Genomic DNA, 15,795 nt, shown 5'->3' with positions numbered 1-15,795 from the left:
GTAGGACGAGGCTTTATAGATGGCCTAGGTTGGGACTCATGATGGTGCACAGTGTGTAGATCCACTGGCGTCTTGCGTCATAGGTCAATATGAGGATTTTCCTTTGGATAGGGCTATGGTTGGGACCCATAATGATGCACCAGGTGTGGATCCGGCTGGTGCTTGTGTCGTAGCTCAAAGACGAAGACTCTCTGTGGTACTTAGGATGGGGCTTTGGATAGGGCTATGGTTGAGACTCCTAATGGATCATCAGGTGTGGATCCAGCTAGGTCAAGAACGAGGACTGTCCCAGTTGCGCAGGACTGTCTTTCGAGAGATCTTTCTTTGGGACTGTTTCAGTAAGGCTCTGAAGGTGTTGAGGCACTCTACTAAGGATGCAACTTTGACGAGGGCTTCAGATGAGAATATGGATGGTCCTTCAGTTGAGTAATGGTTAGCCTATGCGCATTTAATAGGTTAGTTCGTGACGAGGCTTGGAGGTCTGCGTACAGGTAGGAATACTCAAAAAGAGCTTAGCCTTCTGAACCTGCCCTAATATGTCGGTTCTTTTCCAGATGCGTTTAGGCCGAGGTCGATTAGGTGAGGAAGACTCAGATGTTGATATTGAAGGCTTTGAAGATGACGACGATGATGATGGAAAGCCCAAGACTCCAGCTCCTGTGAGTACCGCACTGGCAAAGGCTTAAAAGGTACATGCTAGGCTCGGGGACCTGTGACTGAAGCCTCTGGCGCAGTCTGTACAACCACATGCTAGACTTGAGGACCTCTGACTGCTGGCCCTGGCACAGTCTGTACAAGCACATGCTAGAAACGGGGACCTGTGACTGCAGCCCCTGACACAGTCTGTACATGCACATGCTAGACTCGGGGACCTGTGACTACAGCTCCTGGCACAGTCTGTACAAGCACATATTAAAATCTGTCACCTGTGAATGTATCCCCTGGCACAGTCTGTACAACCACACGCTAGAAGCGGGGACCTGTGACCGCAGCCCCTGGCACAGTCTGTACAAGCACATGCTAGAAACGGGGACCTGTGACCGCAGCCCCTGTCACAGTCTGTACAAGCACATGCTAGACTCTGGTACCTGTGAATGCAGCCCCTTGCACAGTCTGTACATGCACATGTTAAAATCTGTCACCTGTGAATGTATCCCCTGGCACAGTCGTTACAAGCATATGCCAGACTTGGGGTCCTGTGAATGCAGCCCCTTGCACAGTCTGTACAAGCACATGCTAGACACAGGGACTTGTGACCGCAGCCCCTGGCACAGCCTGTATAAGCACATGCTAGACTCAGGGACCTGTGACTGCAGCCCCTGGCACAGTCTGTACAAGCACATGCTAGATTCGGGGTCCTGTGACTGCTGCCCCTAGCACAGTCTGTACAAGCACATGCTAGACTCTGGGACCTGTGAGTGCAGCCCCTGGCACAGTCTGTACAAGCACATGCTAGACTAGGGGGCCTGTGACTGCAGTCTCAACAAGCACATGCTAGACTCGGGGTCCTGTGACTGCAGCCCCTGGCACAGTCTGTACAAGCGCATGCTAGACTGGGAGTCCAGTGACTGCTGCCCCTAGCACAGTCTGTACAAGCACATGCTAGACTCTGGGACCTGTGACTGCAGCCCCTGGCACAGTCTGTACAAGCACATGCTAGACTCGGGGTTCTGCAACTGCAGCCCCTGGCACAGTCTGTACAAGCACATGCTTGATTCGAGGACCTGTGACTGCAGCCCCTGGCACAGTCTGTACAAGCACATGCTAGACTTGAGGACCTGTGACTGCTGGCCCTGGCACAGTCTGTACAAGCACATGCTAGAAGCGGGGACCTGCGACCGCAGCCCCTGGCACTGTCTGTACAAGCACATGTTAGACTCGGGTACCTGTGAATGCAGCCCCTTGCACAGTCTGTACATGCACATGTTAAAATCTGTCACCTGTGAACGTATCCCCTGGCAGAGTCGTTACAAGCATATGCTAGACTCAGGGTCCTGTGACTGCTGCCCCTGGCACAGTCTGTAGAAGCACATTCTAGACTCGGGGTCCTCTGACTGCTGCCCCTGGCACAGTCTGTACAAGCACATGCTAGACACAGGGACTTGTGACCACAGCCCCTGGCACAGCCTGTAAATGCACATGCTAGACTCAGGGACCTGTGACTGCAGCCCCTGGCACAGTCTGTACAAGCACATGCTAGATTCGGGGTCCTGTGACTGCTGCCCCTGGCACAGTCTGAACAAGCACATGCTAGACTGGGGGTCCAGTGACTGCTGCCCCTAGCACAGTCTGTACAAGCACATGCTAGACTCTGGGACCTGTGAGTGCAGCCCCTGGCACAGTCTGTACAAGCACATGCTAGACTCTGGGTCCTGTGACTGCAGCCCCTGGCACAGCCTGTATAAGCACATGCTAGACTAGGGGGCCTGTGACTGCAGTCTGAACAAGCACATGCTAGACTCGGGGTCCTGTGACTGCAGCCCCTGGCACAGTCTGTACAAGCACATGCTAGACTGGGGGTCCAGTGACTGCTGCCCCTAGCACAGTCTGTACAAGCACATGCTAGACTCTGGGACCTGTGACTGCAGCCCCTGGCACAGTCTGTACAAGCACATGCTAGACTCTGGGTTCTGCAACTGCAGCCTGTGAGAAGGTAGCCTCTTTCTAGCCTTGTTACCCCCACTTTTGGCCTGTTTGTGAGTGTATGTCAGGGTGTTTGTCACTGTTTTCACTGTCTCACTGGGATCCTGATAGCCAGGCCCCAGTGCTCATAGTGAAAACACTATGTTTTCAGTTTGGTTGTTATGTGTCACTGGGATCCTGCTGGTCAGGACCCCAGTGCTCATAGGTTTGTGGCCTATATGTATGTGTCACTGGGACCCTGTCACACAGGGCCCCAGTGCTCATAGGTGTGCATGTACATGTTCCCTGTGTGGTGCCTAACTGTCTCACTGAGGCTCTGCTAACCAGAACCTCAGTGGTTATGCTCTCTCATTACTTTCAAATTGTCACTAACAGGCTAGTGACCAATTTTACCAATTTACATTGGCTTACTGGAACACCCTTATAATTCCCTAGTATATGGTACTGAGGTACCCAGGGTATTGGGGTTCCAGGAGATCCCTATGGGCTGCAGCATTTCTTTTGCCACCCATAGGGAGCTCTGACAATTCTTACACAGGCCTGCCACTGCAGCCTGAGTGAAATAACGTCCACGTTATTTCACAGCCATTTTACACTGCACTTAAGTAACTTATAAGTCACCTATATGTCTAACCTTTACCTGGTAAAGGTTAGGTGCAAAGTTACTTAGTGTGAGGGCACCCTGGCACTAGCCAAGGTGCCCCCACATTGTTCAGAGCCAATTCACTGAACTTTGTGAGTGCGGGGACACCATTACACGCGTGCACTACATATAGGTCACTACCTATATGTAGCTTCACCATGGTAACTCCGAATATGGCCATGTAACATGTCTATGATCATGGAATTGCCCCCTCTATGCCATCCTCGCATTGTTGGTACAATTCCATGATCCCAGTGGTCTGTAGCACAGACCCTGGTACTGCCAAACTGCCCTTCCTGGGGTTTCACTGCAGCTGCTGCTGCTGCCAACCCCTCAGACAGGCAGCTGCCCTCCTGGGGTCCAGCCAGGCCTGGCCCAGGATGGCAGAACAAAGAACTTCCTCTGAGAGAGGGTGTGACACCCTCTCCCTTTGGAAAATGGTGTGAAGGCAGGGGAGGAGTAGCCTCCCCCAGCCTCTGGAAATGCTTTGTTGGGCACAGATGTGCCCAATTCTGCATAAGCCAGTCTACACCGGTTCAGGGACCCCTTAGCCCCTGCTCTGGCGCGAAACTGGACAAAGGAAAGGGGAGTGACCACTCCCCTGACCTGCACCTCCCCTGGGAGGTGTCCAGAGCTCCTCCAGTGTGCTCCAGACCTCTGCCATCTTGGAAACAGAGGTGCTGCTGGCACACTGGACTGCTCTGAGTGGCCAGTGCCACCAGGTGACGTCAGAGACTCCTGCTGATAGGCTCCTTCAGGTGTTAGTAGCCTATCCTCTCTCCTAGGTAGCCAAACCCTCTTTTCTGGCTATTTAGGGTCTCTGTCTCTGGGGAAACTTCAGATAACGAATGCATGAGCTCTGCCGAGTTCCTCTGCATCTCTCTCTTCACCTTCTGATAAGGAATCGACCGCTGACCGCGCTGGAAGCCTGCAAACCTGCAACATAGTAGCAAAGACGACTACTGCAACTCTGTAACGCTGATCCTGCCGCCTTCTCGACTGTTTTCCTGCTTGTGCATGCTGTGGGGGTAGTCTGCCTCCTCTCTGCACCAGAAGCTCCGAAGAAATCTCCCGTGGGTCGACGGAATCTTCCCCCTGCAACCGCAGGCACCAAAAAGCTGCATTACCGGTCCCTTGGGTCTCCTCTCAGCACGACGAGCGAGGTCCCTCGAATCCAGCGACACCGTCCAAGTGACCCCCACAGTCCAGTGACTCTTCAGCCCAAGTTTGGTGGAGGTAAGTCCTTGCCTCACCTCGCTGGGCTGCATTGCTGGGAACCGCGACTTTGCAAGCTACTCCGGCCCCTGTGCACTTCCGGCGGAAATCCTTCGTGCACAGCCAAGCCTGGGTCCACGGCACTCTAACCTGCCTTGCACGACTTTCTAAGTTGGTCTCCGGCGACGTGGGACTCCTTTGTGAAACTTCGGCGAGCACCGTTTCACGCATCCTCGTACTGCCTGTTTCTGGCACTTCTCCGGGTGCTACCTGCTTCAGTGAGGGCTCTTTGTCTTGCTCGACGTCCCCTCTCTCTGCAGGTCCAATTTGCGACCTCCTGGTCCCTCCTGGGCCCCAGCAGCGTCCAAAAACGCTAAACGCACGATTTGCGTGTAGCAAGGCTTGTTGGCGTCCATCCGGCGGGAAAACACTTCTGCACGACTCTCCAAGGCGTGGGGGATCCATCCTCCAAAGGGGAAGTCTCTAGCCCTTGTCGTTCCTGCAGTATTCACAGTTCTTCAGCCTAGTAAGAGCTTCTTTGCACCAACCGCTGGCATTTCTTGGGCATCTGCCCATCTCCGAGCTGCTTGTGACTTTTGGACTTGGTCCCCTTGTTCCACAGGTACCCTCAGTCAGGAATCCATCGTTGTTGCATTGCTGATTTGTGTTTTCCTTGCATTTTCCCTCTAACACGACTATTTTGTCCTTAGGGGAACTTTAGTGCACTTTGCACTCACTTTTCAGGGTCTTGGGGAGGGTTATTTTTCTAACTCTCACTATTTTCTAATAGTCCCAGCGACCCTCTACAAGGTCACATAGGTTTGGGGTCCATTCGTGGTTCGCATTCCACTTTTGGAGTATATGGTTTGTGTTGCCCCTATCCCTATGTTTCCCCATTGCATCCTATTGTAACTATACATTGTTTGCACTGTTTTCTAAGACTATACTGCATATTTTTGCTATTGTGTATATATATCTTGTGTATATTCCTATCCTCTCACTGAGGGTACACTCTAAGATACTTTGGCATATTGTCATAAAAATAAAGTACCTTTATTTTTAGTATAACTGTGTATTGTGTTTTCTTATGATATTGTGCATATGACACTAAGTGGTACTGTAGTAGCTTCACACGTCTCCTAGTTCAGCCTAAGCTGCTCTGCTAAGCTACCATTATCTATCAGCCTAAGCTGCTAGACACCCTATACACTAATAAGGGATAACTGGGCCTGGTGCAAGGTGCAAGGTGCAAGTACCCCTTGGTACTCACTACAAGCCAGTCCAGCCTCCTACACAGCCCCTGGCACAGTCTGTACAAGCACATGCTTGACTCGAGGACCTGTGACTGCAGCCCCTGGCACAGTCTGTACAAGCACATGCTAGACTTGAGGACCTGTGACTGCTGGCCCTGGCACAGTCTGTACAAGCACATGCTAGAAGCGGGGACCTGTGACCGCAGCCCCTGGCACTGTCTGTACAAGCACATGCTAGACTCGGGGACCTGTGACTGCAGCCCCTGGCACAATCTGCACATGCTAGACTATGGGACCTGTTACTGCAGCCCCTGGCACAGTCTGTACAAGCACATGTTAAAATCTGTCACCTGTGAATGTATCCCCTGGCACAGTCTGTACAAGCACATGCTAGACTTGGGGTCCTGTGACTGCTGCCCCTAGCACAGTCTGTAGAAGCATATTCTAGACTTGGGGTCCTCTGACTGCTGCCCCTGGCACAGTCTGTAAAAGCACATGCTAGACACAGGGACTTGTGACCGCAGCCCCTGGCACAGTCTGTACAAGCACATGCTGGACTCAGGGACCTGTGACTGCAGCCCCTGGCACAGTCTGTACAAGCACATGCTAGACACAGGGACTTGTGACCGCAGCCCCTGGCACAGTCTGTACAAGCACATGCTAGACTCGGGGACCCGTGACTGCTGCCCCTGGCACAGTCTGTACAAACACATGCTAGACCCAGGGACCTGTGACTGCATCCCCTGGCACAGTCTGTACAATCACATGTTAGACTCAGGGTCCTTTGACTGCTGCCCCTGGCACAGTCTGTACAAGCACATGTAAGACTTGGGGACCTGTGACTGAATACCCTGACACAGTCTGTGCAAGCACATGCTAGACTCGGGGTTCTGCGACTGCAGCCCCTGGCACAGTCTGTACAAGCACATGCTTGACTCGGGGACCTATGCCTGAAGCCTCTACCAGACTGTACAATCACATGCTAGACTCGGGGACCTGTGACTGCAGCCCCTGGCACATTCTGTACAAGCACATGCTAGACTCTGAACCTGTGACTGCAGCCCGTGGCACAGTCTGCACAACCACATGCTAGACTCTGGAGCCTGTGACTGCATCACCTGGCACAGTCTGTACTAGCACATTTTAGACTCAGGGTCCTGTGAATGCTCCCCCTGGCACAGTCTGTACAAGCACTTGCTAGACTTGGGGACCTGTGACTGCATCCCCTGGCACAGTCTGTACAAGCACATGCTGGACTCGAGCACTTGTGACTGCAGCCCCTGGCAAAGTCTGTACCAGCACATGCTAGATGCAGGGACCTGTGACTGCAGTCCCTGGCACAGTCTGTACAAGCACATGCTAGACTCTGGGACCTATGACTGAACCCTCTGGCACAGTCTGTACAAGCACATGCTGCGACCTACGATTGCTTCCCCTGCACAGTCTGTACAAGCACATGCTGGGACGTACGACTGCTACCCTTGCACAGTCTGTACAAGAACATGCTGAGACCTACAACTGCGGCCACTGGCACAGTCTGTACAACCACATGCTAGACTCAGGGACCTGTGACTGCAGCCCCTGGCACAGTCTGTACAAGCACATGCTGGACTCGAGCACTTGTGACTGCAGCCCCTGGCAAAGTCTGTACCAGCACATGCTAGATGCGGGGACCTGTGACTGCAGTCCCTGGCACAGTCTGTACAAGCACATGCTAGACTCTGGGACCTATGACTGAACCCTCTGGCACAGTCTGTACAAGCACATGCTGCGACCTACGATTGCTGCCCCTGCACAGTCTGTACAAGCACATGCTGGGACGTACGACTGCTGCCCTTGCACATGCACATGTCACTGGACCCCCAGTCTAGCATGTGCTTGTTCAGACTGTGCCAGGGGCAGCAGTCACAGGACCCCGATTCTAGCATGTGTTTGTACAGACTGTGCCAGGGGCAGCGGCCACAGGACCCCGAGTCTAGCATGTGCTTGTACAGACTGTGCCAGGGGCTGCAGTCACAGGTCCCTGAGTCTAGCATGTGCTTGTACAGACTGTGCCAGAGGCTGCTTTCACAGGACCCCCAGTCTAGTATGTGCTTGTAACGACAGTGCCAGGGGCTGCAGTCAGAGGTCCCAGAGTCTAGCATGTGCTTGTTCAGACTGTGCCAGGGGCTGCAGTCACAAGTCCCAGAGTCTAGCATGTGCTTGTACAGACTGCCTGAGGCTGCAGTCACAGGTCCCCGAGTCTAGCATGTGCTTGTACAGACTGTGTCAGGGGCCGTGAGACCTACAACTGCGGCCCCTGACACAGTCTGTACAAGCACATGCTAGACTCGGGGACCTGTGACTGCAGCCTCAGGCAGTCTGTACAAGCACATGCTAGACTCTGGGACTTGTGACTGCAGCCCCTGGCACAGTCTGAACAAGCACATGCTAGACTCTGGGACCTCTGACTGCAGCCCCTGGCACTGTCGTTACAAGCACATACTAGACTGGGGGTCCTGTGAAAGCAGCCTCTGGCACAGTCTGTACAAGCACATGCTAGACTCAGGGACCTGTGACTGCAGCCCCTGGCACAGTCTGTACAAGCACATGCTAGACTCGGGGTCCTGTGGCCGCTGCCCCTGGCACAGTCAGTACAAACACATGCTAGAATCGGGGTCCTGTGACTGCTGCCCCTGGCACAGTCTGAACAAGCACATGCTAGACTGGGGGTCCAGTGACTGCTGCCCCTAGCACAGTCTGTACAAGCACATGCTAGACTCTGGGTCCTGTGACTGCAGCCCCTGGCACAGCCTGTATAAGCACATGCTAGACTAGGGGGCCTGTGACTGTAGTCTGAACAAGCACATGCTAGACTCGGGGTCCTGTGACTGCAGCCCCTGACACAGTCTGTACAAGCACATGCTAGACTGGGGGTCCAGTGACTGCTGCCCCTAGCACAGTCTGTACAAGCACATGCTAGATTCGGGGACCTGTGACTGCAGTCCCTGGCACAGTCTGTACAAGCACATGCTAGACTCTGGGACCTATGACTTAACCCTCTGGCACAGTCTGTACAAGCACATGCTGCGACCTACGACTGCTGCCCCTGCACAGTCTGTACAAGCACATGCTGGGACGTACAACTGCTACCCTTGCACAGTCTGTACAAGAACATGCTGAGACCTACAACTGCGGCCACTGGCACAGTCTGTACAACCACATGCTAGACTCAGGGACCTGTGACTGCAGCCCCTGGCACAGTCTGTACAAGCACATGCTAGACTCGGGGTCCTGTGGCTGCTGCCCCTGGCACAGTCTGTACAAGCACATGCTGGACTAAGGGTCTTGTGAATGCTGCTCCTGGCACAGTCTGTACAAGCACATGCTAGACTCCGGGTCTAGTGACTGCTGCCCCTGGCACAGTCTTTACAAGCACATGCTAGACTCTGGTACCTGTGACTTCACCCCCTGGCACAGTCTGTATAGGTACATGCTAGACTTGGGGTCCTGTCACTGTAGGTCCTGGCACAGTCTGTACAAGCACATGCTGGAGTCTGGGACCTGTGAGTGCAGCCCCTGGCACTGTCTGTACAACCACATGCTAGACTCTGGGTCCGGTGACTGCTGCCCCTGTCACAGTCTGTACAAGCACATGTTAGACTCAGGGACCTGTGACTGAATCCCCTGGCACAGTCTGTATAAGCACACGATAGACTCGGTGTCCCTTGACTGCAGCCCCTGGCACAGTCTGTATAAGCACAAGCTAGACTCTGGGTTCTGTGACTGCTGCCCCTGGCACAGTCTGTACAACCACATGCTAGACTCGGGGACCTGTGACTGCAGCCCCTGGCACTGTCTGTACAAGCACAAGCTAGACTCTGGGTCCTGTGACTGCTGCCCCTGGCACAGTCTATACAAGCACATGCTAGACTTGGGGTCCTGTGGCTGCAGCCCCTGGCACAGTCTGTACAGCCACATGCTAGACTCTGGGACCTGTGACTGCATCACCTGGCACTGTCTGTACAACCACATGCTACACTCGGGGACCTGTGACTGCACCCCCTGGCACAGTCTGTACAAACACATGCTAGACTCTGGGTCCTGTGACTACAGCCCCTGGTACAGTCTGTACAACCACATGCTTGACTCGGGTACCTATGACTGAACCCTCTGGCACAGTCTGTACAAGCACATGCTGCAACCTACGACTGCTGCCCCTGGCACAGGCCGTACAAGCACATGCTGCAACCTACGACTGCTGCCCCTGGCACAGTCTGTACAAGCACATGCTGAGACCTACGACTGCAGCCTCTGACACAGTCTGTACAAGCAAATGCAGGGACCTACGACTGCTGCCCTTTCACAGTCTGTAGAAGCACATGCCGAGACCTACAGCTGCGGCCCCTGACACAGTCTGTACAAGCACATGCTAGGCACGGGGACCTTTGACTGCAGCCCCTGGCACAGTCTGTACAAGCACATGCTAGTCATAGGGTCCTGTGATTGCTCCCCCTGGCACAGTCTGTACATTCACATGCTAGACTCCGGTTCCTGTGACTATTGCCCCTGGCACAGTCTGTACAAGCACATGCTAGACTCGGGGACCTGTGACTGCAGCCCCTGGCACTGTCTGTACAAGCACATGCTAGACTCGGGGACCTGTGACTGCTGCCCCTGGCACAGTCTGTACAACCACATGCTAGACTCAGGGACCTGTAACTGCAGCCCCTGGCACAGTCTGTACAAGCACAAGCTAGACTCGGGGACCTGTGACTGCAGCCCCTGGCACAGTCTGCACAAGCTAGACTCGGGGACCTGTGACTGCAGCACCTGACACAGTCTGTACAAACACATGCTAGACTCGGGGACCTGTGACTGCAGCCCCTGGCACAGTCTGTACAAGCACATGCTAGACTCTGGGTCCTGTAACCGCAGCCCCTGGCACAGCCTGTATAAGCACATGCTAGACTAGGGGGCCTGTGACTGCTGTCCCTGGCACAGTCTGAACAAGCACATGCTATACTCTGGAGCCTGTGACTGCATCACCTGGCACAGTCTGTACTAGCCCATGCTAGACTCAGGGTCCTGTGAATGCTCCCCCTGGCACAATCTGTACAAGCACATGCTAGACTCCTGGTCCTGTGGATGCTGCCCCTGGCACAAGGCACCCAGAGTAGACTGCAAGAAAACCAGCAGTGGATTCCTGAAGAAAGAAGACCTGTGGAGAGAGGGGACTAAGTCCAAGAGTCACAGTGGAGTCCAGGAGGAGTAGGAGCTACTACCCACCCAGCTGTACTTGCAGGAGTTGGTTGATGGTGATGAAGAACAGTTCAGCACTGCACCCCTGGAGCTGGAGAAGAGTTCATGATGGATGCAGAAGATATCCCACGCTGGAAGGAAGTTTGCAGACGGGTGTCAGTGCAGTATTTCCACCAACAAACCTTGACAAAGGCAAACTCGCAGTTAGTGGAAAAGAGATGCCGGGGACCAGCAAGGCCCGGGAGGGGGGGTTCACTTGGGACCCTCAGCGTCTCAGAGTCCACAGGAGCAGAGGCAGCACCCACAGGAGTCCCACAGGACGGGGACACAGAAGTCGCAGATGGAGCCTACGCAGCACTACAAAAGAGGATCCCACGCCGCAGGAGTACCACGCAGGAGGCTGTGCTATGCAGGATGGAGTGCTGGGGGGCTGGAGCTACACCTCGCCTGAAGATCTCTTGGAGGAGATGCAAACAAGCCTTGGCAGCTGCAAGAGACTGTTTGCAAGGGGTACAGTCCTGCGTTTGAAGTCAAAGGCTTATCTCCACCAAAGTTGGACAGCTGGCAGAGAGGACCAAGAGGATTACTCCGGACCACCACCCGTGAAGCAGGATCCACGCAGCTCAGCAGGAGAGGGGATCCACGGAGCCTGTCGTCGCTTGTCGTAGGTGACTCCTTCACTCCAAGGGAGATTCCTTGTTATTCTTGTGCAGGCTGAAGAGTTGTAGTCTTCTGAGGCTGCACAGCAAGGAAATTGTTACAAAGCTGGCAGGAGCCCTGGAAACAATGTTGCTGAAGAGTCCTTTCTTCTTGGAAGCAGCTTGTTGGGTCCTGGAGGTGCCAGTCGCAGTTCCGGAGGTCCGAAGTCGAAGTGAAGGTTGCAGAGGAGTCCTGCTGGAATCTTGCAAGCCGAATCTGAGAACCCACCCCAGAGGAAGACCCTGTATAGCCCAAAGAGGGGGGGCTTGTCACCTAACCATGTAACTACCTATCAGAGGGTGCCTCTGACGTCACTTGCCTGGCCACTCAGATGCTCCCAGAGTTGCCTGCCAACCTTGGAAACAAGATGGCAGAACCCAGGGACCCTCTGGAGGAGCTCAGGGCACCACCCCTGGGGTGGTGCTGGACAGGGGAGTGGTCACTCCCCTTTCAATTGTCCAGTTTCGTGCCAGAGCAGGGACTCGGGGTCCCTGAACCGGAGTAGACTGGTTTATGCACGAGTGCACCAAATGTACCCTTTAAAGCAAACCAGTGACTTGGGAGGCTACCCCTCCCAAGTTTGTCACACCTATTTCCAAAGGGAGAGGGTGTTACCTCAATCGCCCAAAGGAAATCCTTTGTTCTGCCTTCCTGGGCTTGATCAGATCAAGCAGCAGGAGGGCAGAAACCTGTCTGAGGGGTGGCAGCAGCTGGGCTGCTCAGAAAACCCTGTAAGACTGGTGGTAGCAATGCTGGGGGTCCCCTAAGGAGCCCCAGAGTGCATGGAATCATACTTCCAGTACTTACAGTATTGGGTATGATTCTGACATGTTTGATACCAAACTTGCCCAGGTTCGGCGTTACCATTATGTAGCTGGACATAGGAATTGACCTTTGTCCAGTCCACATATAAAATGGCGTCCTGCACTCACGAAGTCCAGTAAAAAGGGGCTGGAGTTTGTGGGGGCACCTCTGCTAGTGCAGGGGTGCCCTCACACACAGGTACCTGCACCCTGCCCTCTGGGCTGAGAAGGCCTACCATAGGGGTGACTTACAGTGACCTGCTGCAGTGACCAGTAGTGAAAATGGGTGCGTGCACCTGTTTCACGCAGACTGCAATGGCAGGCCTGCAGAACCCTTTGCATGGGCTTCCTATGGGTGGCAGAATAAATGCTGCAGCCCATAGGGATCCCCTGGAGCCCCAATAGGTACCATATACTAGGGACTTACGTGGGGGCACCAGTATGCCAATTGTGGTGATAAAAAGTTACCAGCAACCAAATGTAGAGGAGAGAGCACAGTCATTGGGAGCCCTGGTTAGCAGGAACCAAGTGAACAGTCAACCACACTGACAAACCAAAATTGGGGGTAGCCAAGCTAGAAAGAGGCTACTTTCCTACCAGTAGCATGAAAACAGATTGGTTTTGCCTTCTGACCTGTTTGTATTGTGTCTTGTGCTACCAGGAGATGGATGACGATGGTGACCTCGGCGATGAAGAGGAGGGATCCGTACGGCAGCCTCAAGCCAGTGTCTTGTACGAAGATTTACGGATGTCTGATGGAGAGGATGATGATGATGGAAGTGATGAAGAAGGTGATAACCCCTTCTCAGGTATGCTCTTTTCTTGTAGGTTCTTCTAACTACCGCATTTACTCTCAGTTGTTTCTATGTTCTGCATCACCCTGTGACTCCTGGCTGCACAGCGTAGCCAACCCGTTCTAGTTGCTGCACCACACACTCACTCCTCACTTCACAGCAAACTGAACCACTAAAGGGCTTATAAGCGCTACGTCTCCACAACATGTTGGGAAGCCTCTTCACTGATGGGTACGGCTCTGTGTCTCCTGTGTCACAGCACGGCTAGAAATGGTGGCTCAGTGGACTAACACATTTATCCTGGAATGAGTTTTATGGTCACAGGTTCAAATCCAGTTGGTTTCCCTCAGCCTTTCATCATTCTGAAGTCATTGAAATGAGTAGCATTCACCGAGATAAAAATAAAATGCCTTGACACCCCAAAGTGTGAGAGTGCGCTTTTCAAATACTCATTCTGTGTTGTGTTGAGTTGTGTTGTCGTGTAGGAGCAAGGTGATCACAGAGTCCAGGGCTTGATCTCAGCCACCAGCAAGGTCCTACTCAGGGCAAAGCTCTGTTTATGCCACTACTCAGAGACTCACTGAAGTCCAGTAAAAGCATGTTTTCTACCAGAGACTGATATTTACACCAGAGCATACAGGTCTCTTCTAAATTAGCGAGGACCTTCAGGCTGTGCACTTCGGGCTTCCATCCTGAAGAAGAGGTTGAGTCTTGGAGACCCTGTGGTATGGCAGCAGTGCACAAAGGGGCACAAGGCTCTGAGATTGAGGGAGAGACCTGGCCTCCTGACCCATCAGGAATCCAGGATGGCAGCACCGTTGGGCACATCGATAGAGCTTGGTTCCCTGATGAGTGAGACTGTTGGGGATCCGAGGTCCATGGTGCGGCACAAGTGTACCTGGCATCCAGGTCATTGGTTGCAGGGAGTGTAACTTAGGTGGCGGGACAGGGGTGCAGACTGTGCCCACTGTCTTGCCCATCTCTGTCCATGCCTCCTCCTCCACCGTAAGGTGAACGCCTGAGTGATTGGCCAGGAAAACTGTGATGTTTGTGGTAGCTTTTTCCAAGTATGAGAGACAGCATGGTAAAAGCCCATAAAGAAGGGCAGCATTGTCAAAAAGGAAAAAAAAAGTTGTAGTCTGTGATGCACAGCATTGTCACAAAGTCTGGGCCCTAGCATGGTGGCATATACGCAAGCATGCGTCACCATGCACCTATGATGTTGCATTAAACTTTTTTCCCTAGTGGCTGACTGTATTAAAAAGTATAGGGAATGAAGGTGTGTGAGCAATTGAGTGGGCTGAAGGAACTGAATGCCCCTGAGCGTCTGCAGCCACTGAAGTCTGCTGATCGCATAAGCAGTGATGAGCACAGTGTGGGGGAGGAAAGATAAAAATAGCTGAGTAGGTGGTGCTGGGTAAAGCAGTGGATGAGCTAGGGAGGGGAAGGACAGCGAGCATGGGACTGGGCTGCGAGGGGGGGCAAGCAGCTAAAGGTGCAGAAAGTAAGAAAAACACATGCACTCCCCTGGAGTGTTGAAAGAAAAGAAAAAAGTAGTTCCTTGATTGTAAGCAGTGGAAGGGTACAAGTCATCCAACCAAAAGGATAGTAAAAAAAACTGTGTTCCAGGGGAGGTGCGAAGGCAAGCAGAGGAATGAAAGCCATTGATGACAAATCATATAAATGGAATTGGAAAGAAAACCACCTGCTGATAAGCTGTGGGCGGATCAAAAGCCCACTCTAGTTATTGGTACTTTTTTGTTGTTGTTTTTACAATAGGTCTTTCAACAACAGGCAGCTACCAGCAAGCCCTAACTAGTAGGGTATTCCACAATGTCTCAAGGTTAATGCCCAAAATGCATGTGCCTCTATCTTCTTTCTGCTGGTTGTAGTTGATGTGTTGCTGTGGCAGCTCACACCCGGTGACTGGGAGTAACTGCTGCGTTCTAGGGGGGGTCACTGGTGGCCAATGGCTTCTTACTACATATCGACCACCAATTCATGGGAAGTTGCAGACTCATCCAGTTAGTGTCTGGGAGGGTTGTGTGGGAATCCTGCTGAGATAAAGCCCTCTTAAATGTTATTTACAGTAGAAGCAGAGACATGGGCCGTGATTATATAGATTGGTAGAAACTGGTGAGTTTGTAGAATTGAAACACATGGATAGTGATAAGATTTGTAAGATGTGACCAGGGTTGGACTTTTGGATAAAAGGGTGTTAGATTATCAGACTTGAAGTAAGGCAGATGATGGAGTTTCATGTTTTTTTCCTTGAGTTAGGGTTATTGATTATACGCACAGATTGATGAGGCTTGTTGGAGTGAAAGGTTGTATAGAGTGTGGGATAGGATTCTACGCTTGGATATTGGGGTGGGTTGGTTCTGAAATTGTAAGATGGATAGTGACTGTGGTTGGTTCATAAGATCGGCAGCATGGACAGTAATAGGCCTGGAAGGATGTAAAGGTTAATTAGTGATTGTTTTATAGGATTGTAAGTTTTGTTA

At 52.7% G+C, this 15,795-nt stretch overlaps 1 protein-coding gene across 2 annotated transcripts in view; it reads left to right on the top strand.

The window, feature by feature from the left end:
* TAF1 (TATA-box binding protein associated factor 1) overlaps positions 1-15,795 on the top strand; it is a 290,896-nt gene that overhangs the window by 254,320 nt on the left and 20,781 nt on the right. For both annotated transcript variants that reach the window (XM_069209109.1, XM_069209102.1), the window contains exons 37-38: positions 555-659; positions 13,159-13,306. In XM_069209109.1, coding sequence (XP_069065210.1) covers positions 555-659; positions 13,159-13,306 — 253 coding nt within the window. The remainder of the gene's footprint in view (positions 1-554; positions 660-13,158; positions 13,307-15,795) is intronic.

Source organism: Pleurodeles waltl, chromosome 2_1 (genome assembly GCF_031143425.1).
Source record: "Pleurodeles waltl isolate 20211129_DDA chromosome 2_1, aPleWal1.hap1.20221129, whole genome shotgun sequence".
Lineage (NCBI taxonomy): Eukaryota > Metazoa > Chordata > Amphibia > Caudata > Salamandridae > Pleurodeles > Pleurodeles waltl.
The sequence above is the reverse complement of the archived record's forward strand: the minus strand, read 5'-3'. Positions and strand labels throughout refer to the sequence as shown.